The sequence below is a fragment of the Eufriesea mexicana genome, unplaced genomic scaffold, assembly GCF_001483705.2.
Source record: "Eufriesea mexicana isolate 0111107269 unplaced genomic scaffold, ASM148370v2 scaffold5190, whole genome shotgun sequence".
NCBI lineage: Eukaryota > Metazoa > Arthropoda > Insecta > Hymenoptera > Apidae > Eufriesea > Eufriesea mexicana.
Genome location: NW_016913149.1, coordinates 2212 through 23450, shown reverse-complemented (window position 1 = coordinate 23450; position 21239 = coordinate 2212). Strand labels below are relative to the sequence as shown.

The following is a 21239-nucleotide window of genomic DNA, read 5'->3' as shown; positions in this document are numbered from 1 at the left end:
GTTCTGAAAGAATTCGGGGAAGATTACTTCATAAATTACTTTAGATTAATGTCGCGATTAATGCTAAATGCCGACAAAGACGCCGCGGTGTTAAATCACACGACTCCAAACATTGTCACGAGGTGTAACAAGTCTGAAAACTCGTTCATTCGTCATCCAGCTTCTGGCAAGTAAACCCAAAGACTCGAGCATGAGTCATCCAGTATAAATGTGTTAATAAAGATTTTGAAGTTTGGGTCGTGACAGGATTACATCAGAATATAGTATAACTTCGTCAATTATTTGCAATTATAACTGGATTAGTGTTCAATGGGTAAATTATATAGCGTCAAAAATATTTTCACTCTTGGTTAAATTAATTATTTGATAAAATGACGAAAAGAATAAAAAGAAAGTGGTCGTGTTAGGTGATTCAGCTTTATAATGATCCACCCATAGTAATAAAATTATATATAGTAAGAAGGAATATTATATTTAATATTCATAAGTATTAGATATTCAAATAAAACCTAACGGTGGAAGATACTGCCACAAAGAAAGCACGTGTAGTTATTCTGATTGGGAGACATTATCCCAGTAAAACATAACCTATTCACCGTATTTAACAACACTAAGGAATATTATATTTAATATATTAGCAATTAATAATTTTATTTTGTTGGATAATAGGTTAGGTTTCACTGGGATAATCTCTCAGAATAACTATCCGTGCTTTCTTTACGGTTATTTAGAAGAAAGTGATTTCCACCGTTAGGTTCTATTAGAATTGCCGAAAACACCAGATGTCGCTAGAAGCGTCGAGCAACATGGCGCGGGAGATTTGAACTCTCCAACAATTTTACTTCGTATAACTCGCAAACACGTAAATATCCGATTTCGAGTTACAAGCAGACGCTTGTTGGCTTCATTGTCCCGAGTATCGTGTCGAAAGTGACTCGGTACCGCTTGGTAGCAGGGTTAAAGCAAACACGTGTTAAAAGTACGTTGGCCAATTAACGCGTTCAGCCTGAAGATTTATCGACGATCCGATATTCTATCCTACACTCGCGAATTTACGATTCCACGCTTCGTACACGAATTCACGGCTCTTATTACGCTAATTGGTCCCGCCGCGTGTACGCTTTTACTACCGTTAATTTGCACCTTCGTTTTTATTTGCCGCGCAATAACGAGCCGCCGATTTTCCGTAAATATATGCACGCTCCGAGAGAAAGTGCGGCGAATTACTCGCATAATCGACCACTTCTTTCGAATCGTGAAACACAGGTGAGACAGGTGAAGCTCGTGGACCCCGAGCCTAGTCGGGACGGTTCATCGGAATGCTTTCGATGAGTCAAAGGTTAATGAGAAGTTCTGCCACTGACATTTCCCGCTGCCGAGATTTAACGCTGCTCAAATCATCGAGATTACATGCTTATGCCGGGTAAGCTTCAGGAAGAACCGGGGTGGTCTATCTTCTAGCTCCCAGTTCTTTTCCAAGTTACGTCATCCGACAGGTGTTTTGTCATAATAAGCTCTTACGTAATGTTGGTTTTGTTGGAACGATCATGGCGACCTGTTACGCGATACATAACGCGATAGTTGGCTGACGAAAAAATGGCGAATTCGCGTTACACGTAATGGTGGATCAGCGAGTGAAGTGGAATTAGGGTTGGGGAAAAATGAATTTGGAAAATGATGAACTGATTTGTGTAGAATCTGTATACATATATTGTCAACTGTATATGTATTCTACTCACACGAAGTATACCTTACGAGTAACGTAATCGTGTAAATTTGAACATATATTTACCTATTTTTCGAATTTAAAGGGAACTATGGATGTTGCGATTAGTACAATAGGGGGTTCAGAGTATGAATGATTATATATTTTTCCTGTCAGCGATTGGAAGAAATATTTCCCCTTTCCATGATAAAATTTCCATTATTCTTAGAATATTATGATGAATTATCGAACAATAGGGGAAAGAAAGGAAAAATGGTGGAAATTATTACTCTTCTATTCCAAGTTCTCTACTTATATACGATCTTCAAATATTCGAAAATTGATTAGAATGAAACAAATATAAATTTAAAAAATTAGTATCGTCGAATACTGGTGACCACCATGGACCCACTGAGGAGACAAGCGCCGGTCGTGGATGACCACCATGACAGTCAACGTTTTAATTAAAAAAATCGCTTCGTCATTGGATCACACAGTTCCCACGATTTTCCCGTGTCGACCCGACACTTGTCGATTAACATCCATTAACGAAAAGAAAGGAAAAGAAGAGAAACGCTCCAATAGTTGAGATAAAGAGTTGCATTAGCCAGCAAAGAGCGTTCAATCGAAATACCTTCGACGCGACAAAAAGTAGGCAGAAGACAAAGGGAACAGGCTTTCATTAGAAATAAATCACTCCGGCTGAAAGATAAAGGAGGAAATTATTTTAACAATAGGTTGCATCGTCGGCGCCTCGTATCCTGGTAGCGACGCCAATTAGGCGTGCCGCTTGATTTTCTCACGTTCCACGCGTCGTTCCTCCGACGACAAAAAAAAAGAGAAAAAAAATAAAAAAGTCGCGAAGCAGGAACGACGATTGCGTAAAATTTTTATGCACGTCTGGAGAGAGCGTGGACGTCGATATATCGAAATGAACGCCAGTCTATTACGATACGACAGGCTTGTTACGATAGTCTAGACGCGTGCACTCGCGCGTCTCGCGTTATTTGCCATATAACGGCGCGGTTTCAGCCTCGCGAAAACCAGCGTCTCCTGGAGACCTATAAATTATTGCCGTGTACGTCTGTCCAATCGCGAGCTAGCTGGCTTCACTGTTAAAAAGAATCACGACCAATGGTGGCAGAGAATGTCCACGCTCGTAACTACCGCCTCCGGATCAGGACTGAGCGCAGTAAAATCGGAAATATTAGCGTTGGAACGTTACGTTGCCGGCTGATCGACGATCGTATCACATTGTATGATAATCGCGGCCGATATCCAGCCGATCCATCATTCGGAATTCCATTCTCTGACCTGGAAATTCGTCGTCCTGTTATGCGTTACGCGCGAAAGGATGCCAAGGATATGCCGAAGAGCAAAAATTGTAGGCGGCCATTTCGATGCTCGATGCAGGCGATAGTCGAGCGTGTTTCGACCAATAGAGACAGTCGGATAGGAAATCGCACGGGTTTCCAGAGATCGTGAAAAGTCTGCCGGTCGATCCTGTTTCCAGTCCCAGAGGCTCGCTCTCGCGACGAGAGCAGGCTCGGCTAGGGATTTAAGAGGTATTCAGAGGCTATTAGACTCCGAATCGGGTTGCCGAGCGTGATAAACGCATCGTTGCTTTTCATTACCGTAGTTTAGCTGAAATTCTCTCGCAGCTTCGTTAAAGCCCGGTTAAAAGGCTTTCGGCTTTTATGGCGCCTGGTTAACGTTGCAAGAGCCGCTTCAGGTCTACACGAGCGCACCCTCTGCGGGCTTGCCCCTATAGCGAGGGTTGTATTTAAAAATATTTGTTTTCGGCGGTTCTAGAGGAACTTTCAGTTCGTGGTGGTTGTCTCGAGTGATACAGGATTTAGTATCGAGATGAGACGCTTGTACTTGAAATTAATCTTCTTCTTCAGGTACCTACTGGTAACTTTGAACACTCGTATCTGTCGTATTTTCTGTCAACGATTTAGTTGATTAACCCTACGATAATAAGAAACATTTCTTATATTTGCTATTATCTTCAACAATTTCGAAAAATATTCCTAGTGACCATTTATTTATCGATAGAGAAGGAAATATAAATGAGTGACTATTATTTAACACGTTCCGTGCCACGTGTACCATTTGTGGTACACGTTAAACTTGATCTGCAGGCCACGTGTACCATAAATGGTACACGCAGACATATTTATTTAATGCGCTGAAAACATGTTTTATGACAAATTTAATTCTGAAAATAATATATTTCCACTAAAAAATGAGGCATTATACAAAATGCAGTATAGAACAGAGCACGTAAATTTGTTTAATTGTTACATATACGATAATTATTAATTACACGTAATGGTTGACTTTTTTAAAGCAAGGGATGCATAAAAATGGCGTATTTGGGCAATCGCTGCAAAACGTCACTACTCTTCTAGTTCTTTTTACTAATCGAAAATTTTCGAACTGACTGGCTTTTACAGTCGAACTGATCGCAGTGCCACGTGTACCATAAATGGTGCACGGTGTGATACCTACTCTGAACAAGCTAATTACTCATGGATCGACGATGTGATGACATATTGTGCAATAATATATCAATTTTTAGCCAAAACAACAAATGGCCTGGAGATCGTGTCGGTCAAAAACGGCTTGTCACAGAACGTGTTGACTATACCTGTGACCATCGTTAAACTGAACCTATCATAGCCTAAACGATCATCTCCGAACTTCTAAATAAAGGTTAAAAGCTCACATTGTCTTGATCTCTTACTCGATGTTTCTTCGAGTTCTCCTTCCTCCATTTCTCCATTCACCGGTCATTTGACCGGTCGTGGTATATTTAATATCGATACTCGCATCACCTACTCCGCTATCGGAGCTGGCAAAAGGTCCAGCTACGTGTCACTGACGTTTTAATAACTCGGAGGTACAATAAAATAGTAAAACAAATCGCATTTCGTAATGCCTAATGAGTAGAACGACCCTTAGCCACCCTCGCAGTCACCCTTTACGACTCTGATCCCTTATATCTAATTCAACGAACCGATCTCATCAACTGGTCCGTGCTACTCCGAACTAATGGACCTAGTCGCGTGGCATTCTATCTTTCTATCACTGGGAATGACCTCGGACGAGTTTCTCGAGTGGCATAAGTTCCTCGTGGAGACCTCGCGACACTTCTGTCGACACACCCTCTTCTCGTACCCCAAACGGTCGACCCGGGCGCATAAATTCTCACAGCAAGAGATAATCCGGTGTCAGTGCACATAGCACGCAGTCGATCGTGATTTTCGACCGGCAAGCCAAAGCACAAAGAGACAGATCCCACGCGGGTGCACGCGCGTGAACGTAGCATAAAGAAACACGTCCATAGGTCCCGTCTTTCCGATACCAGAGTCTCTTTCAATGTTATCGCTCTACTCGCCAGGGTTCATATATCGAGATGCGTATCGAGGTAAGCCCGGTATACACGGAGACATTGGTGTCCAGTTAGTTCAAGCTACGACTCGCGAATTCTCTCTATGATTGAACATGCTTCCCCATGGCTGTCGCGTTATCGTCGAGAAGAAGAAATATAGATTGCCAACTGCTAGAATATTTTTATCGAAATCACACTGACCATACCACAGTCTGAATAACTGTCTGTCTGAATAATTTTTAGATTTTTCATTAAAAATTCTATATTCGTTATTACTTTGGTTACTTGGTTTTTGGATTTTCTTTTTTTTTATTTATTATGTGTTATGAATTTTTCAATATTTTCTCTTTCGTTTTTCCGTGTATGGGTTTTTCGATTGGTCCTGGTGGGTTTAGTGTTAAAACTTGATTTATTAGACTGAGAAGATTTTGGTACTTTATTTCTTATTTTATTGTTATCGTTTATAGATATTTTGAGTTAATCTAATAAGATCAAGAAGAAAGATTGTCTTCTTGAAAAATATAAATATATTTTAATATATTTTATATTTTAAATATATTTTTACCCCTGGCAAGAATTCTTTAGATACAAAGTACAATGACATAAGTATAAAACATGGTGAAAAATAATTTAATTTTTTGTTTATTATCTAGGAGAAAATATTGGAAAAATCAGTATCATTGTATTTCTGCCAAAAAGTTTAATTTTTATGGTACATTTCTGATTTCTGATTACAAATTTCTCACGAGAATAAATAATTTATGACCATTTCAAATCGTTTATTCCAACATCGTGTGGGTACTATATCGAAGAAAAATATATATAAATAAAAGATGTTTATTTGCTGTAAAAAAATTCGCGATTTCAAATACGGGAGCCCAACCCAAACAACCCTTTGAACGCGATGGGGGGTAACGAGAAGACACGGCGAGTTTATGGCGTTAGTTCATCGAAGCCTCGGTACCCTCCCCTGGGCCCGGTATTACGGGGTTAATTTGAAAGTTCGCGTCGAATAAATTCCACCGCCGAAAATCTCGCGGCACATACATAGAAACTACCAGTTACATTCGACCTCCCGTTCCGTGACTTATGGTAGATCGACTCTTATTTTTTTCTCCTGCAAGAAACCTTATCCCTTCGGAGGCACACGATCAGGAAACGAGTTTGCAATCCGAACGCCATACTTCAGCAGCCTTTTCTCGTTTCTCGTGCGGATTGCCTTAAATCTTTGTCCCCCAAAAATTTTTCTGCCCACGATACCGCGTCTTTTCGAAAAATTTAGAAATAAAAATCAGGAACACCAGACTTTTAACACTTCTATAGGAAAACAATAAAAATTACAGAAATATAGCAGCGAAATTATGGAAAAATACTGAGGGGGGACAGAAATGTAGAGACAGAATTATATCAAATTAAAATTTAACCTAAAGTGGGTGTAGGATATATTTACATATTCGATATCTAAATTTATAAATTTATAACAATACTTTATTAACTAAACTTTATAGTAGTGCTAATAAAATTGTATTAATCCTTTTTATTTAATTTATTTAAAGTCACATTTCCGCAACTACCAAATATTTATACCATAAGATTCATTATATCAATTGACAACATTTATTGTTCAAAAATAGGTTTTACAAATTTATAATAATAAGAACGAAACTTTATAGTAATACTAATAATACTAATATTTAAAGTCACAGTTTTGCGATTACCAAATATTTACGTCACACCGTACATTATATTATTTGACATTTATTGCTCAAAAATAGGTTTCCATGACACTATCAGCCATATCGACACAAAATTATACTCCCCCCCCCCCCCATCAAAAACAAACTACAGGTAACCCTCCTATAACACGGTAGATAGGTTCCTAGAAAATGCCGTGTTGTGTGAAACCGTGTTATATGAGACTCAGAGCCAGTACAAAAAGGGGGTTACGTTCCGAAAACTTACTAAAAACAAATTTTTTTTTTAATTCTACATAAACAACTTAATTTTTATTAAGAATATAAATGTATGTGCAACACGGAACAAACAAAAATATTATTTTAATTTAACGCAATTTTAATTTAATAAATTTCTTCGTCGTCACTGCTCATGTAGAAGTATAGCGTAGTACAAAGGTTTTTGCAATTTTCTTATCGTATTAGAGCGAAACCGTGTTATAGGATGCCGTGTTGTAGGAGAGTTCCCGCAATTTATGAATCGTGTTATAGTGAAACCGTGTTATAAGATGCCGTGTTGTAAGGGGGCTACCTGTACTTAGAAAAATTAATTTCTGCATCACTCGATCAGTTATTTTCATTCCTCGAACCTAACTCCACCCTAACTAACGATCATCGAAAAATTCCAAATTTTCCTCACCCTCGAGGCAATTTAACTCCAATGATCGACGAGACCTGCTTATCATGTGAACCCGAAGCAAATCGATAAAGCGATGGATAAAAATACCACGAAACCGAGCGCAATCGTCATGGAGAACGAATGGAGGTCCGAGGTTGCGAAACCGCGTGGTTGGAGTGGTCTCTTGTGGAAATATCTCACGACGATCGCGTGTACGCGCGCTGCCAACGAGCCAACCGGCTAATTTCGACTTTCGAAAATACGCTTCGCATACCTCCTGACTGGGCATTTCATTATCAGCCGGAAGACGGCTCTCCGCAACGAATTCGAGACGCTAATTAGCGTGTTTCGGGCCGTGGCTGGGATCCTAACACGCGCGCAGGGACCTTTAAATGCGTCGTCGAGTGCCGGGTACTCTACGTGGGGCGATGTATACGATTTAACGGAGTCACAGTGCCCGCGACGAACACGATGTTACGGTACAATGTGTTTTACGAGCCGGAATGAGTGGTGCTTTTCATTTTCAAACGAGTTTCTGCGTGCTTTGCGCGAATTCTTTCCCCGGATGGACGATTCGCGCGTGGGTGTCCGCTGGGGTACGCTTTGTGCTCGGTTTCACTCGTTAAACAGAGGTTTATGCGATGAAAGCGCTGGCTTTTGATCGAGTAGTTATTGCCGTGAAGATACGGACCTTCGAGTACCCATTCGACTCACGATTGTGCACGTGTCTCGCTTTCAAGGTAATTTCTGCGGTCTAGACTCAAATGGAGCTTGATTTATTGGCTAGTGATCATCGAGCATTTCAAGATTGCAATGATATCGTTTGCCTCGCTTCGAGAAACCGATGAAAGCCTTGGCTTTTGATATGAGTACCTATCGAAGATAGACACTCTGATGTTTCGGTTGTAATTTTCTATGTCTAAGTTTCTCGCGAATAGCTTTATTTATCGACTAGTATATTGAATTACGAAGAATTTCAAGGTAGAAGTGATATTAAATTCGATTTAGTTAGAGGGAGGTTTAGGTGATGACAAATTTTTGTTTAGATAGAATATCATTTTTAGGGAAATTTGGAAGTATAGTATAATTATAGTACAATAGTACAAGTCGATTCGACGTACAATTCTGAAGACTTCCGGTTGTTAAGCTTCTTAACAGTTCTATGTCTAAGTTTCTCGTGAATAACTTTATTTATTGACTAGTATATTGAATTACGAAGAATTTCAAGGTAGAAGTGATATTATATTCGGTTTGGTTAGAGGTAGGTTTAGGTGATGAAAAATTATTGTTTTCATAGAGTATCATTTTTAGGGAGACTTGGAAGTTTAGTATAATTATAGTACAATAGTACAAGTCGATTCGACGTACAATTCTGAAGACTTCCGGTTGTTAAGCTTCTTAACAGTTCTATGTCTAAGTTTCTCGTGAATAACTTTATTTATTGACTAGTATATTGAATTACGAAGAATTTCAAGGTAGAAGTGATATTATATTCGGTTTGGTTAGAGGTAGGTTTAGGTGATGAAAAATTATTGTTTTCATAGAGTATCATTTTTAGGGAGACTTGGAAGTTTAGTGTAATTATAGTACAATAGTACAAGTCGATTCGACGTACAATTCTGAAGAGTTTCGGTTGTTAAAAATAATTTTCGTGCTTGTAGAGCTTCATCTATTGACTAGTGATGGTCCATGTTACCGCAGTGATAGGAAATTATAGTATAGGGGAAAGTAAAAAGAAATTATACTGAAAACAGTAAGAAATATCGTTCATGAACAATAAGAAACACAAGCCTCCAGGGTGAGATCCAAAGTGCATTTTAAAAATATTGGAAGAAGAATTTTTTAAGTTGACAGTCTGTCAATTTTAACAGAATGATAAAACTGCGAACCCAGGGGAAAATATAGCCCATAAAATGCTTGATCTCGAGTGACTATAATTGACGTAAACACATAATTCTTAAAATTAATATTCCCATTAATCTAATTATTAAAATATAATTATTAATTTCCAAAAAGTAATTTTTAAAAATAAATATTAGTCGTAATAATCCATAACTTCCTAATTTTAATATAATAGAAGGTAAAATATTATCCAATTCGATTGACCCTTTGCAATCCCATATTTAGCTGCATTAGATATTCTATTTTAAATAATCCTTCTCACTTTTAATATATAAAACTTTATATAATACTTTTGTGTGATAGTTTAATTTAATAAACATCTATTAATATATTAAATACACAATTAATTAAAAAAGTATAAAAATACTTTGAATAATATTTCCAAATAAATTCCGAATTAAGGAATCAATTGAGACGAAACGTGGATCACGAAGGGTCAAGTCAGACTTATGGGATGAAGACACCGGCCTTCGATCGAGTAGTTATGTCTGCGAAAATAGAGACCTTAAAGTAACGATTTGACACACGATTGTGAAGATGTTTGCCTGTCGAAGGTAATTTCTATCCCAACTCCAAGCCTCCCGAGCTTCGGCTTGATTTATTGCCCACCGATCATCGAGAATTAAAATAATAAAAATGATGCCGTTCGGTTGGTGCAAATAAATTAAATCGAAAATTCGAATTTAAATTTCGAACTTCGATTCCGTTCCGAGAGAAATTTATCAGAGCTTCGTGATTGGTGTAGGATTCGAGGGTTCTTGGTAACTAATGGCCAGTGTCGCTGACGCGAGGTGTTGACTGCCACTGTCGCCGAGTATACTAGAAGAGGAATTTTCACAGACGTGTATATTTAGAGAATTCAGTGGGGGAAGGATGATTTTAGCCCTTAGTTACTATATGGGATGGTTAAGTCGCGCTTTACACGAGTTTAGACGTACGGATGGAAACAGACGACGGCGATAATAACTGGCTTTGAAGACGACTGTCATGACAGAATTAACGTTTCCCCGACAACGAATAACCTACCACCTAGTACTAACACGAAACGCGAAGTATAACAAATTCTTATCATACGCTGTATTTCATTCGCCAGGTTTTCGCGCTATAAATCCCTGAAAAAGATTCATCACCTCCATCGCAAATCTTCTATGTGTCTCTGTCTAGGAAGCTCCACTCGATACTCTAAAATAACTCCTGCCATTGCACGAACGTGATATTTCATCGTCTGTTAGATTACATAAGTGCGAATTAAATATCAGAGAATGTATCTCATCAGCCGCCATTTTATCCAAATTTAACATAATTGAACACGTTCTATTTCTCGCAATTTCTAGCTCTTTGCACTCGAGAGGTGCCTCTAGGTCACCATTTGATAAAATTTCGAAGCTCGATATTAATTAATATATCAAATTTAAAATAATGTAACAGTGCGCGAGGTATCGAAATTGAATAATTCTACGTGAAGAAAATTTTTCGACTCGTACTCCTCTTTAGCCAAAAAATCGTCGAGCACAAAGAGCTAGCTTGCAAACTTTGCATATGTTCCAATTTATGAAGCATGATTTCATTTTTCAAGACACTTTGTTTCTATTTATTTTTTGACGAATACAATATTTCAGATTATTTTATTAAAATGTGAGTTAAGTATTGAGGAAGTTAGTCTGAGTTATTCGAAGCTTTGTCTAAATTTGGCAATGTTAGCAGTGGACTATTCCAAGCTCTTTATAGCCATTTCGCCTAAATTTGGCGAGATCGACAAATCTCGTGTCACTGTCCACTTCCTCGTGGCTTCCATCTTGGAAACCTCACATACGTTCCAAGCTACGGAGCATGACTCGATATTTCGTGACCCCTGCCTGCTCTTACTTGCTCTTCCACAACTGGGGTACCGTTCGTTGTTACATAAAAATTCGAATTAAATATCGGGCAATCTGCATTTTCTTCGCAATTCTATCTATTTTCTGTGCTTGTCTCTTCTAGATTTGGCAAAATCGTTAAATCCCGTTTCACTCTGTGCTTCCTCTAGTTTCTATCTTAACCCCTTGGCTTACCATTTGACTTCCGATGGCGCGTGCCATAGTGAGCAGCATGGTCGGTCACACGTGGAGCAATCTTGACCGAGCATATCGAAGAATAACACGGAAGTGAGACAGAAAGACATGGTGAAAATTGATCATAAGTCTAACCCATGGTGTTTATGTTGAGCTCTGTCTAAGAACCACGTCTCTCGAACGTTATGTTTATGTTCGGTTCGAGTTCCTTACCACGAATCTTACTACAAAGAAATTAAAACTCATCTATGAAGGACTTAGGCACGCTTTGACTATCTAAAAATCTCGCTTACCACTAAACTTGCTATAATCAAACAACGTGAGAGCAGTAGAATCTTGGAAGAAAGTCTCTCTATTCTGAGACCAATTGTTAAGACGAATGACTAAGACGATAAAATTGAGCACGGAATTTTAAATGACAGTTTTACAAATGGTCATGTAGACCATTTAACGTTAATATCCTAAAACCTTTGCTTCTCCAGAGACCGATTGTATCATATATAATTCAAAGAATCCACGTGACGTAACGTAGAGATAACCCTAGACCCCTAGAACGTCTGAGTGTGCACTTTCTCGAGAAAATTCGCGAAAACGAGTGACTAAGATGGTAAAGTCGGGATTGGAATTCTGATTGACAGTGTTACAAATGGTCATGTAGACCATTGCATCCCCACAGACCAATTATATGATTTATAATTCAAAAAATCCACGTATCGTAAAATGGATATGACCCTAGACCCCTAGAGCGTCTGGGCATGTATTTTTCTGAGAAAATTCACGAAGGTGGGTGACAAAGTGGATAAGGTCGAGATTGGAATTCTGATTGACAGTTTTACAAATGTTCATATAGACCATTACATCCCCACAGATCAATTATTTGATTTATAATTCAAAAAATCCACGTGTCGTAAAATGGAGACAACCCTAGATCTCCAGAGCAGCATCCGAGTGTGCACTTTTCTAAGAAAAGAGGATAAAATCGTCGTATCGTCACGTCGCCCAAGAAGATAACCCTGACCCCCCTAAGCGTGCATTTTGTCGAAATTCGGCGAACTCTGTAACTCTTAACACTGGCTTCCTCGTAATTTGCAGCAGCTCGCGCAGTATCTGAAATTCCTGCTCCCACGCGCGTATGCGAAGCGTGCATCTTTAGAGGCACCGTTCCCTCGGCGACGATCATTCCCGTATCTCATTGGAGAGCCGGCAATCAGCGATAAATATCGTTAGGTCTTTGTCGTGGTCTCGGTGCATGACGCGTTTCGTATAAGGATCGATTAAAATCGCGCTGCCAGTGAGAGGTGGCCGGCCGACGATGAGGCAACAAACCGATAAGGATCCGAGAACTCGCCGTGTGTGGTCCGTTGTGCGTGAACATCCGGCCGATCGGAGAGCGTCTTGGGCCCCATCGCGACGCCGAGTACGGGAGGCGCCAGTTAGTTAACCGGTCAACCCCGAGGGACGATGGCTTAATTAAGCGACACGAGTGCCCGACTATCTTTTATTGTCCCATTTCTATAAATCTCCGGAAAGCGAGATTGTCCCTTCGCTATTCTAAACGTGGTCCGGGCACACCGCGGGACAGAGAGATCAACGTGAGCGACACTGTTGAAATTCTAATTTGCCGCTGTCCTCGTTGGACATGGAAGCAGAGGAGGGTGTGGAGGCGAGGTACCTAACGACTAGCGACATGCGTCGGGGAAGATCGATCGAGGAACGAGATAAACGCCATGGCGGCAGCCTGGTGCTTGCGCGATCAGGAGACTCTGAAGAGAAGGGTTAGGCTGCCTTGTGGAATTACGGTACGAGGTCGGCTGACGGTTATGGTACTTTGATTGTACTTTGGAGGTACACGAGTAGCGCGAGTGAGAAAAGTTCGACCTCGAGATGGGTGTGTCCTTTTATGATTGCTTGTTCGCTGAATAGAGAACCATTGGGGTAGAGGATCTTTAGCTTTAACTTTGTTGGTACAGTAAATTACTGAATTACTTTAAATGTAGATTTATATTGAATTATGGTAAAAGATTGCCTGACTATTATGGTACTTTGTACTTTGAAGAAGCCTATACAGTGTGATTGAGAAAATTTTCATCTCCAAATAGCCTGTTTTCTAAATAGAGAACCCCAAATGGACTGACTTGGAATAGGGGTGTCTAGCTTTAATTTTATCGGTACAGCAAATTATTGAATTACCTTAAATGTAGATTTATATTGAATTATTGCAAAAGATTGCCTGACTATTATGGTACTTTGTGCTTTGGAGAAGTCTATACAATCTGACTGAGAAAATTTTCATATCCAGATAGTCTATTCTCTAAATAGAGAACCCCAAATAGGCTGACTTGTGATAGGGGGTGTCTAACTTTAATTTTATCGGTATAACAAATTATTGAGTTACCTTAAATGTAGATTTATATTGAATTATTGCAAAAGATTGCCCGACTATTATGGTACTTTGTACTTTGGAGAAGCCTGTGCAGTATGACTGAGAAAATTTCCACGTTGAGGTAGCCTGTTCACTAAATAGAGTACTCCGAATGGATAAAGGGTACAATAAATTATTAAATTACCTTAGGTGTATTTATAGATTACCTGGTTCTTCGATATTTTATAGAAATTGTCGAATTTTTATTACAAAAGAGAATTTTGTTTTAATACTTCCATTTATGTTCTGTTGATATTCGAAGAATGTAACATGTGGGTCTTCTCGATAGTAAAGTAAATTGTTTCATGAGCAAGACAGACCTAGACACGGACACACTTCTAACACTAAAATATACTAAAAATAGCCTACTTTTATTCATTAATATTTATCAATTAATGGGTCAGACAAAGAGGAGAAAAATTTTCTTAAAAATCCTCCTTAAATGTTAATACCCAGCTAATTATCATACGATTCTTGCTCCATTTAAAACAATAAAATTAATCGACGTACAAATATTAAATAAATAAATAAAATAAATACGTGTACATATAAACAGTAGTAAATCAGTGAAATTCACGCGACATGACTCTCGCACCGAGCAACGAAATTAATAACCGTACTACCCCTAACTAATAACATTGCATGCTTTACGAGCTCCATTTTCGTTTCCTTTTTTCTTTCGCTCGATTTAATTAATTAATTAGCGAGATTTAACAGTACAAATTGACAAGACGAGGAAAAACTTGGGCACGACACGATGACCGCGTTCCATAGAGGCTGAGCACGTCGCAAGGGCGGGTCGAGAGCCACCTCGTGAGAAAGTACCGGTGGTACCGGATCGGTATTAACTCGCAATAAACCACTATGTTAGTCACGCATCGGACGCGAAGTGCACATGAGCACGGGTACGCATTTACGGAGGTGAAAACATTAATTCGGCTTATAATTTTTATGCAAAACAGGCCTCTCGGCGTTCGCCTCCGCTCCGTGCCAACCCCCTCGCGCCCCCTCTTCCACGCTTTCGGCTTAATTGCGGAATATATCTTGTCGCCAGGAATTAGAAGCCGGATCGCCGAAGCGCGATTCGCTCGCCGCTGTAAGCTATTTAATTCAATTTTATCGATGCTTCGAGAGAAAGATTACCGGTTGCTTCCTTCTTCGACTACTGGTTGCTCAATGATTTATGCACGCTCGTTGCTCAATGAGTAGTTCGATGAAATTGTAAAACACCGCCGCGGATGGGATCGTATTATCGCGTCAACGTCGACGGTGGTGAAATGTTTTTCACTAAAAATTCTCGATAAATTAATCACCGTTTTTTAATTTTTTATTCGAAGCTTAAATTCTGTGTTATTACTTCGCTCACTCGATCTCGCGATTTTTCTACCGATATACGTGTGATTAATTTTTGCATAGCTTCTTTTGTTATATTTTCTTTGAGTCCTGCTTTCTTTTAATTTTTCATTCTCCGGTTATTTGACCGATCCTGGTAGGTTTTGTGTCGATATAAAATGAAGGGAGAATTAATATACTAATCTTCGCCCTTGTACATGATGCAAGTTTAGGTTATCAAATGGAAATAACGAGTTTCATACTGAGTCATAATTTTCGGTATTATTTCAAATACAAAATACGAAATGGGACCATCAAGTGAGAAATATAAATAAATAAATTAGTGTAGAATAAAAATAGATAAAAATATGTAGTACTCTGTTAATTAAAAATAATTTTTAACGCGCTAAACTAATTAAAATATATTGAGCTGCGAAGAGAATAATAAATCTAATATTTAAATTCTACAAAAATTTCTGATTTACTTATTTTAACTTAAATGAGTAATTTTCTGAGTATTTTTGTGATCTATAAACTACCCTTATTTTAATTCCTTTTTCATTAGCAACACCAACGTTTGTGACGAATGAAATAATTTTCATTAAACTGATTAAAATGTATTGAGCTGCGAAGAGAATAATAAATCTAATATTTAAATTCTACAAAAATTTCTGATTTACTTATTTTAACTTAAATGAGTAATTTCCTGAATATTTTTGTGATCTGTAAACTACCCTCATTTTAATTCATTTTTCCATTATCTACACCATCGTTTGTGACGAATAAAATGATTTTGTTCACGCTATAATAATCATTCATTCAATTACCTGGTACGAGAAGTGAAAAATCCTCAACAGGGTGAATATAAAATAAGTTACAATAAAAAAAAAAATTGTGCATGATTATAGCATAATATAATTTGTAATAGTATAATGTGTTTAATATAATTTATAATAATATAATAATATAATTTGTTTGTCCCAAAATACATTTAATCGAAGCCTAAAAATTATACTCTGTTACGTGCAGTAGTACATTTTCTTCAAAAACCGAATACAAAAATTAAATATACACGAAATATCCTTGCGACCGACTGCAATTGTCGCGCAAAGTATATCGAAGGCTTTCCAAAAACTCGATGATTTCCACTTTCATCGAGCTAAACCGGCGATAAATTAGAGATTCAACTTTTTCTTCTGTCTTGCAGGTGGTTTGGCTGACCGCAGTCCTGTGCCCGCGGCTTGCTGCCGCCAACAACCTGACTTTATCCTTCTCCTCTCGTAAGGCCAGGGAACATCCTTTCAGAGGACATATCTCTCGCTGGTAAGTTTTCACTTTCATCCGCTCCCCCGTCACCCCCCTCTCTCTTCTCCGCGTGTCAACAAACGCTCCCTCGACAATGGCTACCACCTGTTCGCCGAGCAAGATCGATCACGCGATAGACGAAATACCTTGGCATCGTTCATGCTTGGCACCGCGCTCGCAAATTTATCGACAAGGCGGTTGACATTATTTTGCACGGCTGAATTTCAATTTTCAATCAGCAAACCGTGGCGCCCGTATATCTCCCGAACGCGCCTCGACGCTACGCCATCATTTATCCTGTCTGTCAAACTGTCTTAATTATTATTAATGACTCGCGAGAGAGACTCGCCGGGTGAATACGGAATTAGCGGCGAATTATCCGTTCGGGAGCGGCTTTTTCGCCACTTCTACACCGCATTCTATCGTTCTAGTATCATTTGAACACGCATGGAATGTCTTATTCTCCAATATGATCCCTCTAGTTCCATTTTTCCCTTATCCGATCCCCTCTCCTGCCTACCTAACCTAACCTCCTTAGTGATGTCGCGACATCTTCCGAGTATGACACTCATGGAATGTCATATTCTCCAATATGATCCCTCCAGTTCCATTTTTCCTCTATCCGATCCCCTCTCCTGCCTACCTAACCTAACCTCCTCAGTGACGTCGCGACATCTTCCGAGTATCCATTCAAATACCCATCGATCGAGGTTAGATCCGAACGCGTTATATCTCCGTCAGATCTAACCGCGAAAATGGCAGAAACCTCGTCTGAATCTCATCTTCGAACGTTTCAGGACGCAGACCTTGGAGGACACGACCAAGCGGATGACTTATCGAGAGATGAACATGATTCTGCGACACGAAGGAGGCGAGGACGGCCTGCCAGTCGATTGCTGCCCTACGGTAGAGGAAATGGTGGAACCGGTCGGCGGTCGAAATCGGGAAAACATGTACGTCCAGCTGTATCGGGATGACCAGAACGCCCAGAGGTTCTTCGAGTACTCCTGCAGGCCAGACGTCCTCGACAAGCCGTGCAGGTTCATCGACCGGAAGTTCACTAACCAGTCCAGATGTGTGCAGAAGTTCTCGTACACTTACGCTATCATTGAAAATTCTGGATCGACGGTACGTGGCGCAATGTCCGAGCGAGTTCTCAGTTAGACTCTTCTGCGCCTACTCCTCTAGCTACGTCCTCTCGCGCGTTTGTTAACGCGTTTGGTAGACGAAGGGATAAAATAGGAAAAATTAAAAGAGAAAGAATTGCGAAGACAGGCATTTTCTTAACGAAAAGTTTAGGAACCATTGTTTGTATCCTGATAGGTTTAGCGTTGATTGAGATTATCGATTCGACGTCAGGAATTTATATGAATTTATGTATGTTCTTAGAGGTCTATGTAATATTAGAAATGAAATTTGTTAACCCTTTGAACGCTGAGTTGTGCGACGTTAAACGTGTGCTAAGCATCAGCATGTATGCTTTTGTAACTCAGATTGAATGGTTGTGTTAGAACCCATATATGCATTCATAGCCCATGGTGAACGATTTTGTTGAATACATATGTGTTAGCGCTCAAAAGGCTAAATTGTAATTGACCGTGGTTAAAGTAGGAATTTCGATTCTTATGTGCAACGTTTGAGAGTAAAAGAATGCTTCTCTGTAACTGACAACCGAATCTCTATATTGTGAGTATAATTGAGATATATTTGAAATAAAGAAGCACTCGATTTTCGATATTTCTCATATATCTCGTACTCAAGCTAATCGTTCTTAGCTTTCCCAGTGGCTTTTTCCTGAGAAAAATTCATAGGCATTTGTCAAACGAAGCATCTTTAGTCACGATCAATTAGTTTAATTGTAATAAAAATTTGGTAGAAATATTCAGGATGTTTTACATGACACTTACAAGTATGTTTTACCGACAGGGCGGAAAGGAAGAACATGGGAGGCACCGGCACAGAGAACGCATGATCCCTACGTTTGCCGGGAACACGGTGGGTGGATCGATGTGGACGTTGGATTACATCAAGGTGCGAAGTGGGTGCAGCTGCGAGGTCATGCCGAAACCGAAGAAGAAGAAGAAGTACAAGAAGAGCAAGCCAAGGGACCACGACTTGGACTCGGAGACTTGAGATCCATGTTGCCGTAGAATCAGGACAGATCGTACTCACAAGCACGCGATACGAACGATGAAGAATATTGCCTCGAACAACGAATAGTATCCGTCGAACTTTACGATCCGATCGAACCACGAAATGTTATGTAAAACGTTAGAAAAATGTAATAATAGAAATAGCGAGGCGGGGAATATTCGATTTTCGGATCGTATAGGATTAAAATGTTACCAATGGAAGTGTTCTCATCTATAGAAAGGGTCGAAACGTTAATATTATTGTTAAAAGTACTCGTTTATACGCTAACAGTGCCTTGATGGAAGCTTGTATCGTTTGTAGTAATAGATCATCAACGATAGTAATTATTTTAGGACGATTTTATTATCGTATTTATTATATATAGATAGCGAACTGTATGGATATATAGTTTGGAAATATAAGGTATTAATATGTTAAGATTCTAGAGAGGAGGTTCCGCCAAACTGTATTCCGCTTATTTTTAATAAGATTGATATTTTAGATAAAAGTGAAATAGAATGTAGTAGTACAAGAAAGTCAGTAGTAGAATCTCCTTTGGATGGATAAATAGTGGATAGACTGATATTAAGATTTCAAGGAATTGAATATGAAACGTGTTAGGTGTCTGTGTTTTCTAAATTGTCATTAACATCAGATGAATAATTATGTATTGAAAAAGAAGCGTATTTGTTACATTGTTCTGTTAACAGTAGATGAATGTCTCGATCAGATTTGTATTTAACGTTTAGTTAACATTTTCATTTTTATCCGCGGCCAGTTATTATTATATGCTCCTATAATGTGTGTACATTTCAGAGTTATGTTTATTTGTAAGTTAGAGAAGCAAGGTAGATTTTATGATATTTATAGATTTTATTATTAATTATAGATTATAATGTTATGTTTCATAGATCTGCGTGTAATTCGTTATATATAGATAACGAGAACCAAACAGAATGCTACTTAAATTTATTTAACGTATTCAAATTCTATTTAACTAATGCTATTAGGTCTGTTTTAATGTTTAAAGCACTGACTAGAAGGATTAGGGGGTGCAACGAGCAAAATGCTGCATTAGCTAGTAACCATGACAATTACTAATAAATCTGAATATATAATAGGAAGAACAGAATAAGAATATATTGTATAATCTAAAATATGAACTATCGAATATGTAGAGTTTATTTTATACATGAGCATACAGGTGTACTTTTATATCAGACAGTAATTTTTAAACGTTTACATTAATTTAACGCATACGTTACAGATATAAAGCTGCCATTATTTTAACAGAACTTACTGATTTATCTGTCGCTTTGTACATATAGAAAAGTACATAACTATTAACATAAAAATATGTTTTTTATGCGTTACGTTAATGTAATATACAAATTATGAGAAACAATCTTTATATTTAGGATTAAAAAGCGTTTGATGATGTACTTAAATAGTTGAACTCGTATTAGTTGGATGTACACTGATAACGTAAATAATAAGCGAATTATAATACCAGTTTTACAACTTAACATATTTATGAATGTACTATAGTAAATTACACTGTACGTTTAATTAGTAAGGAACTTTTCCAATAAGTGTATTCTCTTTTTCTATCACTGTGGTTATCATATTAATATTCTAACAAGTGGTTTCAACTTGATAACACTCATGTATTATAATCATGCATTAGGCTTGCAGATTAATTTTCTGTATTGCCATGTATACATTGTACATAAATGATATTAATACAATTGTTATAAAACGTATTTGTTATTTCTCTTCCTATTTCACCAATCTTTAATTAGATAATATTTTAAACTCATTAGAAGTAATGCCAAAATATTACTGTTCAACGCAAATTTTAATCTAATATATTCATCGGGCAATTCTACTGGAGCTTACGTTCCTGAACACGAATCCGTAATCGAAATTGCTATATTGTTTTTAATTTAAAAAAAAAAAAAATGTCTAAAATGTGCAGAAAAATATCATACATAATGTGCAATAAGATATCATATAGAATACTATCAATAAATAAATACAATATACTCTCAATACAACTCGTTGATGCGGCACTGATTCTCTGATTCTTTCGATCAGCGCCATCTATTATTTGGCTCCAAATGCACCAAAAGTGATAGGAACACAGAATACGTAAGGAGGTCGTCGTAGAGCTCTGCAAGTCAGACAAGGATAGATAGTTGATAGAGAAGGACAGAACAGCTCCGGCAGTGAAGAATTATTAATTACTCAATTTCCGTAAACAATTTGTGAACTTTTATAACTTCGTTGCAAAGCTGGAACTTCAGGCTAGATTCCTATATAATTTTCGTAAAGAATTTAGTTCTAAATTGTTCGTTATTAATTTTTGCTTTATGGCGTCTATGATTTCGTAACGGCGACCATCACGACCTTCCGTGAAAATATTTATTACTAAACGAAACTAGAAGCAAAATGTGATCAAAAGTTATATGAGAAGATTCGCAAGAACATTGTCTTTCTAACGAGTGCATAAAGTTTCATAAATTAATTGCGTAGAGGATAGTAATTAATGAAAAACCAATGGCGTCTTCGATAACAATTCAAACACTGCGCAGAATAATAATTAATATTAAATTAATTAGGGACAAATCTATATCGAAA

General features: G+C 38.1%; 1 protein-coding gene across 1 annotated transcript in view; it reads left to right on the top strand.

Annotated features, from left to right (window-relative positions):
* LOC108551898 (uncharacterized) overlaps positions 1-18710 on the top strand; it is a 35021-nt gene extending 16311 nt beyond the window's left edge. Inside the window, exons 2-4 of the mRNA XM_017906242.1 lie at positions 16369-16484; positions 17264-17594; positions 18393-18710. Of these exons, the coding sequence (XP_017761731.1) occupies positions 16369-16484; positions 17264-17594; positions 18393-18599 (654 nt within the window). The 3' untranslated portion in view covers positions 18600-18710. The remainder of the gene's footprint in view (positions 1-16368; positions 16485-17263; positions 17595-18392) is intronic.
* The last annotated feature ends 2529 nt before the right edge of the window (positions 18711-21239 follow it).